Raw genomic sequence first — 12,036 nt, 5'->3', positions numbered from 1 at the left:
TGAACCTGTTGTTGACGTCACTCTGGTTTTTCTCCGCTGACTTTCAGACGTGGATGAGTGTCAAGTGTTTCCCGGAGTGTGTATCAATGGGAAGTGCATTAACACACCGGGCTCCTTCTTCTGCCAGTGCCCTCCGGGAATGACTGTTGACGTCAGCGGCAGGACCTGCATTGGTACGTCCTCTGTAGATGTGTTAAATGTGTTGGAGGGTTTTTTTTGGCCTGAAATCTTTGTTAAATGTTGGATTGTTTGTGGTTTGTGATTTTTAGACCTGCGTACGGAGCACTGTTACCTCACTCATGAGGATGAGCGCTGTGGGGCGGCAATCTCCGGGAAGCACCGTGTGGACGCCTGCTGCTGCTCTGTCGGCGTGGCCTGGGGTCCAGAATGTGACGAGTGTCCAGAAAAGGGAACTCCAGAGTACACCCAGCTGTGTCCGCGTGGCCCGGGCTTCTCCCACAGGGGGGATTTCATCAATGGCAGGCCCTTCCTCAAAGGTGGGATACATATCCCAGACCATAGAGCATGGAGATTCCTGTGACTGTAGAGGAGGACACTCATATAAGAAGACTTTTTAATGACGTCTTGAGTTATTTCATCAGCTGGTCTGTTTCCCTGTGTTCTCGACCTCACAGACATAAATGAATGCAGGATGATAAACTCCCTCTGCTCTAACGGACGATGCAGAAACACCATCGGCAGCTTCCGTTGCCGCTGTGATAACGGCTACGCTCTGGACTCGGATGAGAGGAACTGTACAGGTGAGCTAGTCAGAAACATGCTGGTTGTTGTCAAGTTACAAGACAGCAAATATTGCTGCCTTGCACTGTGAAGAAGAAAATTCAGGTCACCATGTAGTTCTACTTGACTTTTCAAATGTACTGAACGTGGTTTCATTAGTTTAGTGAAACGATACATCAACAAAATGAAGGCTTAAATCAGGTAGTAAAAAAAAACAAAAAAACTGGAATAGTGTTTACAGCTGCTCGCTAACAGGGAAAAAAAAGAACAAAAGCAGACATTCGTTATTTCTATTAAACCATTACTGTACAAAATGAACAAATAATATTAATCCTGGCTCAGTACCGAAGCTCCATCTGAGGAGATGAATAACAAAGTACGTGAGTTTAACGTCCTCCAGTCAACACAACGGGAGGATCGAGAGGACAAAGCTGCAGTGAGAACAATGAAAACACACCAAAAAAAAAAAAAAAATGTAAAACAAGATGATGAAGAAAGGTCCAGCCCATCACGTTGCCAAGTTGTCACATTTGCCAGTTTCCATTCATCACTCACGGACCAGGTCCTGACTGAATTTTAATTTAAATACACAGGATGTCTCACTTTCAACCCAAATTAACTCTCTGGCGTGGAGCAAGGCATCGCTATGACTGAAGAAGAGTTGTTAAAAACATTGGTGCAGTTTTACATAAAGAGCTTCTCGCCTGCTGACTTTTGTTGTGTCTCTTCCCCGCAGACATCGATGAGTGCCACATCTCTCCGGACCTTTGCGGACAGGGCAGGTGTATCAACACACCGGGGGACTTTGAGTGCGAGTGCTTCGAAGGCTACGAGAGCGGCTTCATGATGATGAAAAACTGCATGGGTGAGTGAGGAAATGTCTCCCAAACGCACACACTGAATCATATCCACATATTCGGATGATTTGGCTCCATTGTTTTGGGAGATGGCTCTTCCATATGAAATCTTTCTGTCTGTGAGGACAGCAGTGAGACACCTGATCTCCTTAACAACTCCCCTGTACACGCTGTTAAAGTGGCACTATGTGAGAGCACATAGTTCCACAATCCTATGAAGTATTTAGGAAGACCTGCCACACACTAACCATCTCCTCCACAATCCCACTTGGGCCATAAGCTCTGAATGAGGTGCTTCAGCTGACATACCAGACCTGAAACTCACTGTGGAAGTGGATGATGTCATTTGAAATTTGTATGCTTTGTGCGATTGTATCTATAGCATAATTGCACAATTGGAAAACTTTGTAAAACCTGTCGAAAAAATGTTAAATGTAATCATTTTTGGTTACTTATTGTTTATAGCCACCATGTGGGACACACACACGATATACTTATTACATATTTTGGCCTGATGATCTGTGAAAACAATACTCTGTTTCTATGCTGCTCTGACTTTGTCCTTGTTTTTATAAGTTCTTTGGTGAATTCACACACATAAACTTAGAGAGTTTCAATATTTATTTATTTTTAATTTTTGGCCTAAAGCTCTAATTAAACTAGAATTGGAAGCACGAAATTTACTTGCATGCTGTGGCAAACAAAATCTCTGAAAAACAGCTGGACTGGAAATAATGTGTTCAGTGTTGACATCATAAAGTGCTGGTAGTGACTTGGCTTACCAAAATAACAAGTAAAAAATAATTTTATATTTTCTTTTAAAACTGACCACTTAATTTTTGTTAGAGAAAGAAAATCTTCGTTTTTATACAAGAACCAGTCAATGATATGTGGCCCGCGTTCTTTCATCATGCAGTTATTTAGACAATGATGTAAACAACAAGTACTCTGTGGCTCCTAATCCCACAATACCTCTTAAACTAGGAGCACAACTTTAAAATGATCTAGTGGGTTTTGATTGTAAATTACTAAGTGGTGAAACAAATATTGAGTGTGACCAAGCTAAACAATGTAATTGTGTTTTTTTCCTTGCGTCAGACATCGATGAGTGCGAGAGAAACCCCCTGCTGTGCCGTGGAGGCGACTGTGTGAACACAGAGGGCAGTTTCCAGTGTATGTGCCCAGAGGGACACGAGATCGCTCCAGACGGCTCGGCCTGTTTAGGTAAGTGATGGAGACACCCCCCTCTAAAACTCCTACCCCTCGTCTTGCTTTTCTTCCTTATTAGAGGAAGCCGTGTGGGAGGATGCACTTTCGGGTCCATTTTCCACAGATAAGAAACAAAAACAAATAAAGGGGATGAAATAGTGCATCATCTGTTCCTTTATGAGCCTCAGTCTGTGCACTCTGTTTGGAGTCATAATGGCATTAATGTGCCAGATCTTCAGAAAAGGTTGGAATTTATCTATATTTCAAGTTTTATTGAATACCTTACAACAAGAGATGTTCATGTTTTGGCCCCCATTTTTACACTTTATGAATTGATATACCCTTGTTGCTGGCAGATGTTTGTCTGCCCACTGACATGGGAGCACTGTTCAAACTGATTAACTACATGCATATTCTTCAAGTTGCAGTGGTGTTGATTTAAAACCTTTCCAATAATCTCAAACCAAATTGATCCCGGTTGTCTTTGTAAAGGCACAATTTAAAGAAGAGTTGTCATTCAGGCATGTACACAGCTTATATATTACTATTTTGAAATTCTTTAACCTGAACCAGAAACGGTGTAAACAAAAACAATGCATCAAAAGTGATGTTGTTGTCCCAAATTCAGGAAAAAAGGAGCGATAACCAAAGCTATCCATTTATTCAACATTGATGTTCCATTTCTTGTGTTTACAGTACATTTTGCCTGGTGGGTACAAATTATTAGGTAGTGAGACTTTTTCTTTATTGCCCCTCTCGCTGTCTCTCACTGTTGACCTTCCTTCCTGAGAATACCCTGCTGTTTCAGGAGGGTTTTCATGATGCTGCTCACCTGGGCTGAACAAAAGCTTTTTTTTTTTCTTTTTACACATTCAGTTTTCATCAGATAGTTAACCTAAATTCACACATGTGTACAAAAACAGTTTGGTTCATGGAAACTGTTGAAAGTTTAATTTCATCGGCGAAGCAGTGACAGCGCTTTCTTCCTACAATAACAAGAGAAGGAGTTTTTGCAGAGATTTCCACCGTTTCACAACCCCCATGTTTATTTTATGGCATTAATTTAACAAATCGTGCATTATTCATTGTGTGTCATTTGGATGACCTAATCCAACTTGCTGTCCAGGACTTAATGTCCAATCACTGCCTGTTAGGCTCATTTATTTTCATTGTTAATCGGCTAAAGTCAAAGAAGAAGCTTCAACAAAGTAGGTGTCCACCTCATTTCCCCTGAGATACTTTCCATAATTATCTCCCTGAAGTTACAAGACATCACATGATAATAATGATAATAAACTTTACCTAAAGAGAACATTTCCTTGCAGAAGGGTGTAGTACACTGTCTTTAATGATGATGACTGATTCCTTGTTGGAAAAGCCATTTATCATCATTAAGCTTTAAAACGACCAATTTTTAGTCAACCACAGATTTGTAATCCACTGGCCTGAAAGCGTTTGCTTCAGTTAAAGACTTTGTCAGCATGCCTAGCAGCCCTTCCATTACGTGTGGGTTACATAGTAAACTAATGAACACAGACTCTCTAAACATTGTAGCTGTGGGAGGTGAAGTCTTCAGAGGAAGGTTAGATCTTTATTTAACAACGTTCAATATTTATCTTTACATCCAGAGCGATGTATGAAAAAGAAAATGTTTTTTAACTTTCTGTTAGATGTCGGCTCCAATCAACTTAGATCAACCCATAGGATAGGAATGCATTTGAAGAGCAACAGATTGACATTCGGTCGTATGTAACTCATTCCTTTCACTGTATCCTGACCTGTGTTTCATTTCCAAGGATTTACACTTCGTGTCATCACGCCGCGCAGATGCATACCATTTTCACAGCTGCTTTCGTTCTTGCACAGATATCAATGAATGCGAGCTGAGTGACCGGCTGTGCAGGAACGGCCAGTGCGTCAATATGATCGGCCGATACCAATGTGCCTGCGACACGGGATACAAATCCACCGAGAACAGACTGGAGTGTGTCGGTAGGTCTTGAACGTGGAACCCTTTTCCTCTCGAATAAACGTTCTTGTGGTTTAACAGCTCTGGTTTTGTGATTTTTTTTTTTCCCCCACTGATCAGACATTGACGAGTGCACCATTGAGAACGGTGGCTGTGAGACTTTCTGCACCAACTCGGAGGGCAGCTATGAGTGCAGCTGCCACAGTGGATACGCCCTCATGCCCGACCTGAGGAGCTGCACCGGTGAGTCGCCGTGTCTCATCAGTCTTAAATAATCCACCACCGTCTGATTGTTCTGCAGTCGCCATAATGGCTTGAGCGCCTTTTGTCAATATGTGGCATCTGAAGGCGTGTTTGGTTGTACAGAAATACTTTGACGTTCGTGTTTAAAGACCAAGATTTAAGAGCAGTATTAAAACACCTCATCAAGACGGAGAACTTTTGTATATAGAGTGGAGAGACACTGCTGTGATTTGGCTGGCACATGTTTAAAGAAAGCATGCGCGAGCACAGAGGGAGGTTGAGAAAGGTGGAGACTAAATCTGAAGTCTGTTCATGTGTTATTCACTTCTGAATGTTGACAGACTATGATAGATGATTTCTTTGGTTGTTCTGGCGAAAGTCTTTACAAAGTTGTTGTTTTGGTTTTTTTTTACTTCAAAGGTGATGACTACTGGTCTCCTGCCCTTTTCATACTCTTGTGATTGTTCTTCCTTTTAATTACCACATAAAGATATACAGACAGGGATCAAGGCAGCACAGGGGTAATTTTAGACTATTTTTAGAGGAGTGCTCAGCTTGTTACACAAGCCGTGTCCTGAAGTAACATTACATTTTTATGAGAAAAGAAGAAAATGTGCACCAGGCTAAAGTAGCATGATTCTCTGTTCATGTTTTTTTTTTTCTGACCACATATAGATTATTAGACTCAAACGTGTCATTGTTTCCTTTCCTCTACACTTTTTTCCTGCTCCTTTTTCTGCTTTAACTCACCTCTCTGGCTCTCCGTCTCCGACCTTCAGACATCGACGAGTGTGAGGAGAGCCCGGACGCCTGCGATGGAGGCCAGTGTACAAACACCCCGGGGACTTACCAGTGCCTGTGCTTTGATGGCTTCATGTCATCTGAGGATATGAAGACCTGCCTGGGTAACGGATCCACATTTTATGTCTGAAATCAAACGCTGTAGATACATTCTGTGCAGCTCTGCTTTTATTAATATCGGGGGGCGGGGGGGGGCGAGGGGGGGGGGGGTTTCTCTGAGATTTACTGACATATCGTAATGAACATCTTCACGGTAATCCCAGATGTGAGCCAAGAGAAGAAGCCTTTAATGACTCAGATCTCCAAGACCGAGCAAGCAGCAACGTTTCTGTTGGTTTGAAATGATAGTGAACTTTGTTCGTCGGGCAGAGCACAGAGGAATGTGTGAAATTTCGACGTCTGTTTCCACTGAGCGAGAAAAACAAAAAGCATCGTTTAAGTGCTTCTAAATGGATTCGCGCAAACACCCACTCTATTACCGCTGTATTTATTCAAAGTAAACAAATTTTAAAGCCCCCGGTATAGTCTGTGACGTAATCCTTTTTGTGACTCACTAACATGTGTCATAGCTTATCAAACTTTTGTGGCAGCTTGTATAAACAAAAGCTAATTCTTTTTAATGAATTGTCATAAACCTTTCCTTTTATTGTAAGTTGTGTTTAGCGAGTTAACATTCTTGACCGCTCTCCGCTTCCCCTCCCTGTCAAGATGTGGACGAGTGCGAGCTGAATCCAAACATCTGCCTGAGTGGCAACTGTGAGAACACGAAGGGCTCCTTCATCTGTCACTGTGACCTGGGATACTCTGTACGCAAGGGAACGACCGGCTGCACAGGTGAGCGCAGTGAGGCGCAAGGCTCACAGACAAAGTGTTTCTGTCAGTGCAAGAATGTGGAGGCGAATGAAAGGACAGTGAGTCAGTGGAGATCTGCTGCTAATTAAGTGCGTGTGTGTGTGTGTGCGCAGGCGCATGTGTGTGTTCAGCAATGCTAGTGGTATCAAGAATACAAGGAGATGGTCTGCTCAACCAGAAGCAGCTCCAACATTACTCACCCTGATTCAAGAGCTCCTGTCTGACCTGATGAAAAACACGCTCTCACACACACACATACGTTAACACACACGCTCGCGCAGACACACACACACACACACACACACACACACACACACACACACACACACACACACACACACACACACACACACACACACACACACACACACACACAGTGACAGCAGCAGGAGCTGTGAGGTCACTGTCTTCAATCAGATGTGCGCATCACGTTGCACTGTTGTTTATTCCTTTGTTGCTCTTTCATTAAGGTCAGTTAAACATTACGTGATGGTTGGAAGAGTTCTGCAGAACGTCATCCCCCGCATCAGCTCCAAAACACATAAATACAAAAGTCCATCCGACTGCTTTCGTCCGACACTGTGATCGCTTCTTGTCTCGTCAGAGTTGAGTCTGGTTCACAAAGCCATTTAAAACGTTTTTTTTGTGTGTGTGAGTATTTCTTTCTTTTTTTCTTTTTTTTAATGGCCGTATCTTGAGTCATACACAAAGTCAGAATTCCTTCAAATAGCAATAAACAGGTTTATCAGAAGTGTAATTCAACACCCCCCCCCACACACACACACACACATACACACACACACACCATCACAAACCTGAACACACACACTTTTGCTCATTCTAATCCCATTAAAAGGTCCATACAGTATTCTCCTTGTTTTGGAGAGCCGGGATTGCAGCAAAGCAGCCGGCTCTGAATCACAGGTTTGGAATTTCAATCCCAGACCGGAGAATCAAGACAGTAATTCCTCTCAGGCAGGAAGGATTTCTCGTTATAGACGAGTGGACACAACTTGCTACTCTTTTTGGAGAAGATCTATTTCCAATATATTCTGGTTAAAAAAAAAAAAAAAAAAAAAAAAAAAATCCATAAGAAATTGTCTGTCGTCGCTGAATTGCCTTATGTGGCCATGTTGGTATGTGTGGATTAAATCCTCTCGCGTGTGTGTGAGTGTTAATGAGTGAGTGGCTGCTCTCGACTGCATATCTGATCCAGCTGTTGATGAAGCTCCCACAAGAATTATTTCTCTTTTTATTCCACAGCGCTGAGAACTCGGGGGCAGGGTGTGGGTATCTGTATGTGCTCTTAAAGCACTTGCGGGTCATTGCGTGCGTGTCGGAAAGTTAGTACTGGGTGGAGATCTATTGGTGGGGTTTTACACGGCCGGGAGTGCCTCTGTGTTACAGAGGGGATCAGGAATAAAAGGTTAAGTGTTTTGTCTTCATCATCACTTCATTTCATGACGGAAGAGTCAAACAATGTGAGTTCAGTCATGACACGCACCTCTGAAAACAATGGATCACTGTGACTTTCTTTTAAAAGTGGAGTTAAACCCCAAACAAATTAAATACATCAGATAGATTCTGTGACTTCACTGAGACGCTTTTGGTGCTGTTATGCTTCATTTTAATACTCGGAGTTTCCATGTCAGTGACACTTGTGGTTGCAATGTCTCACTTTTATTGCTTTCCTATGTTATGAGAAGCAGATTATATTGGCAAATGTTAATTGTTTGCAGGCTTAGAAATAATTTTGTGGTGCGACTAACATTACTGAGTTTATTTGGTTACCTAATGACTCCTTATTTATTGAGGCTTTTTTTTTTAAAGTACATTTTAATATTTGCCATTGTCCCATAATGACCACTTATAGTCCTATTTAAACATGTTCAGTTTAGCTTCAGCCAGCTTTATAGAAGCCTTCACTTAAGCAGTACAAATATTTCTGTATTAAATAAAAACCAAAGACATGAGATTCAACTTAATTACGTCAGTGGGAAAGCTTCAGTGTGTTCATTGTACTGAGTACAAAGGAGTCCTTTAAAGGAGATTGCGAATCTCTTGAATGATGTCTGAAGTGTGTATTTGGCTTTTACAGAGGTTGTCTCAGCAATTCATCGCAACTCGCGCCTGAGACATGGCTGGTTTTTACGCCAGGTGCCCTTCCTGCCTCACCCATGAGGAGTCACTAAAAGAAATGCTAAAATTGAGAATTTTCCACTGCTTTGAATCACTTTCATGGTCAATCTCAAATGATTCACTCTCACGTCTGGCTGAAAGTGATTATTTCTCTCTGCTACAATAATCACTGTCAGTCAGCACCTTTACTTTGTTGTCAAGTCAACATCTTTTATCTGTTTCACTTCTTTTCATTGTTTTGCATGACATGAAATACTCGTGGGGTTTTTTCTGCTGCTTATTTTGCTTCCAGTTAGACTTTTTGTACATGCTTTAAAAAACTGTTTTTCTCATCTTTAATACACAGTAGACAGATACTTTAAGGCACAGGAAAACCAAATTGTGTTGAGGGAAAATTGCAGTTATTTGTGGTAAAATGTCAGTAATAACCGGTGCAATCATCAGAGATAACATGGTCACCTGTCAACCTCAGATCCAACATAAAGTGACACATTCACATCTGTGAGCAATCGAGCATCACATATTGACCTAACAGGCATGTTTTCTTTCTTTTGTTTTATGGCTGGGTGGTTTGGCCTAAAAATAAAAAATCTATGATTTTGTAAAGAAATATTCGAGTTTCAATTCGATTTTTGTTGGGGTTTTTTTTCTCAATGCATTTAAAAATGAGTGCAGATATCAGATATATTGTCAAAAGTGCAACTTTATTGCTGTGATTGTTCTCAGACTTAAAATGCATCTAAACACTCCCAAAATAAAAAGTAAATGAGGCTGTGATTCTGCAAATTCAATTCTTATTTTAAAAGACAGCTGAAGTGAGTGCTTGCACAGAGAGAACAGGCAAAGTTCACACAGAAAAAGGCCCAGCAGGAAGCAACGTATGTTTTTTTAGTACTTGTGAAAACGCAAACATTTCATTGCGTTTTGAGTGTTTCATTGTGTCAGAGCTACTAAAAACGCACATTTTTGGCAACGGCTCCCGAGATGGAACTTTTGGAAAATACTCTGACTCTGTTGTCGTGTAAATAGGGAAAAATACAACTTTCTGAAAACACTTGGGCTCCGGTTCCATGTAACACCATTGTTAATGTTGATAGCGTATTGTTTTCTGCACCCCTGTGGTTTTATTTAGGAGCTGGATCTGATCTCAATGGACTTTGAAGTCAATCTCGAAACATCTCTATCTAAACTAAACCAAACCAACTGTGACCACTGAGGTGCTTCTTGCACGCAACAACCCTTGTTTTGCGCTTTGCATTTCTGTGTGTATGCGAGAGAGCTGCATTCGCTCTGTCATCAAAAGCTGGGAGGAAATGATCATTAATTCTGTCTCTAATCCGGGGAGATTCGTTTGCTCCCGGCCCCGATATGAACCCTGTCATCAAATGTAGTGTAAATATACTGTACCCTCTCCTCAGGAAGACTGTAAACCAGCAGCACTGATCTGTAATTGACAGTGTTTTGAATTACTACCCTCAAAAAGACACACACAGGAGTGTGTCTCGCTGAATGTGCGTTATCACTTTGGCCATGTTCGTGGCTTCCCTTCTTGTGCAGCAGTGAGCCCACTCTTATACTATCTCGCATTTAAAGCTGGCACACTCAGTCCACATGCTGAAAAGGTATTGTGTTGGCCAGTGCTTTAACGTGTTGTTTTTAGTCACATTAGTAGTCCAGCGGCCGTATACATTGTTTTCCCATTGTGTCTTGTTGCTGGTCAAGGAACTGCAGCCACATTCAGACGATCTTATCACAAGCAGCTCCCTATAGAGTTCCTCGATGGTTCCACCCTACAGGATGGAAATAGCTTTATTTAAAGAGCACATTTTATTAGTAGCCATTAAATTCTGTTATTCGTCTTCATTGTGCACACATTAGGTTGGCACACATAGAGAAGTATCCAACTAAGTGCCGCAGTATTTCATTTAATAGAAGAGTTCAGATAAGCCTGTCATGGTTTTTGCTGTAGAGGAATATTTATTTGTTCACATTGTGTTTTTTTAGACAAATTGTGTTTTGGAAAGATTGCATTTCAAAATTTGACATCTGAGGTGCTGAGAAAACCAAACATAAGTGTTAAAAAGAGGGTCTTTAATGCGCTTCGCATGAGAGGCGCCGAGTCTGTGGGTCTGGTGAGGATAGGAATCTTTGCCTAAAATAACCTCAGAGGTTCTAGTACAGACAGAACAGACAGAACAAGGCCTTCGCCTTATGGGTATCGTTCTCCCTCTTGGCCGTTTTTATTGTGCTCTGGACACACTTAAACAATGAAAGCCCAGAAACTGACTCTACTCAATAAACCTTTGAGGGATGGCTGTTAGTATCAGAGATCATGTGAATGTCTCAGTGCCTTCTGAAAATATATCTCTCCGTGGATGAAAAAGAGTGAGCCAGAAAGACTTTGTCCTGTCATCTCCTGCTGCTGTCTTTATACAAATCAAACCGAGCATCAACTCGCCCCACTGTGCCAAGAACCCCACTGGCACAGGAGAGCAGACTCGAGTCATCAGACCATCAGAGCTGTGTCTATTTTACTTCACATTGCTTCTTTTTTTTTTGTTTCCTACCCATCAGATATCAATGAGTGTGAGATTGGAGCCCACAATTGTGACCGACATGCGACCTGCACCAACACAGCCGGCAGCTTCAAATGCAACTGCGCTCCAGGTTGGATTGGCGACGGACTGAAGTGCACAGGTAAGGCTGATTAAAGGCAATAAACTCACATCACGGTGCTGACAAAAGTTTTGGGAAGAACAGACAACGCACCATAACATCATGACCACTGACAGGTGGTCTCTTTATCCTGGCACCTTCACCGAAGCAGCAAGTGAACATTTTCTCCTGAAAGTTGACGTGTCAGAAGCAGCAAAATGAGTTTGACAAGGACCAAATTGTGATGGCTAGACGTACTGGGTTAGATCATCTCCAAAACTGCACTTTTTTTGGTATGGTTCCAGTCTGCGGTGATCAGTATTTATCAAAATATGGTTCAAGGAAGAAAAAGCAGTGAACCTGTGACACAATAATAAGGAGCAAAAGCTCATTGATGCAAGTCGTCCAGCGTCTGCCATAGTTCCCAACCAACAAGACTTAAAGGATCTGCTGCTAACAACTCCATGCCAGATACTAAAGCACACCTCCAGGAGTCTGTGCCTTGACGGGTTAGTGCTGCTTTGGCAGCAAAAGGGCAACCTTCACTATAATTGGCAGGTGGTCATAAAG

At 41.9% G+C, this 12,036-nt stretch overlaps 1 protein-coding gene across 2 annotated transcripts in view; it reads left to right on the top strand.

Annotated features, from left to right (window-relative positions):
- fbn1 (fibrillin 1) overlaps positions 1-12,036 on the top strand; it is a 67,834-nt gene that overhangs the window by 29,805 nt on the left and 25,993 nt on the right. For both annotated transcript variants that reach the window (XM_080494663.1, XM_080494662.1), the window contains exons 24-33: positions 48-173; positions 270-497; positions 636-761; positions 1,478-1,606; positions 2,697-2,822; positions 4,674-4,799; positions 4,897-5,019; positions 5,799-5,924; positions 6,529-6,654; positions 11,386-11,508. In XM_080494663.1, the coding sequence (XP_080350789.1) occupies positions 48-173; positions 270-497; positions 636-761; positions 1,478-1,606; positions 2,697-2,822; positions 4,674-4,799; positions 4,897-5,019; positions 5,799-5,924; positions 6,529-6,654; positions 11,386-11,508 (1,359 nt within the window). The remainder of the gene's footprint in view (positions 1-47; positions 174-269; positions 498-635; positions 762-1,477; positions 1,607-2,696; positions 2,823-4,673; positions 4,800-4,896; positions 5,020-5,798; positions 5,925-6,528; positions 6,655-11,385; positions 11,509-12,036) is intronic.

This window comes from Blennius ocellaris, assembly GCF_963422515.1.
Source record: "Blennius ocellaris genome assembly, chromosome: 1".
Taxonomy (NCBI): Eukaryota; Metazoa; Chordata; class Actinopteri; order Blenniiformes; family Blenniidae; genus Blennius; species Blennius ocellaris.
The sequence above is the reverse complement of the archived record's forward strand: the minus strand, read 5'-3'. Positions and strand labels throughout refer to the sequence as shown.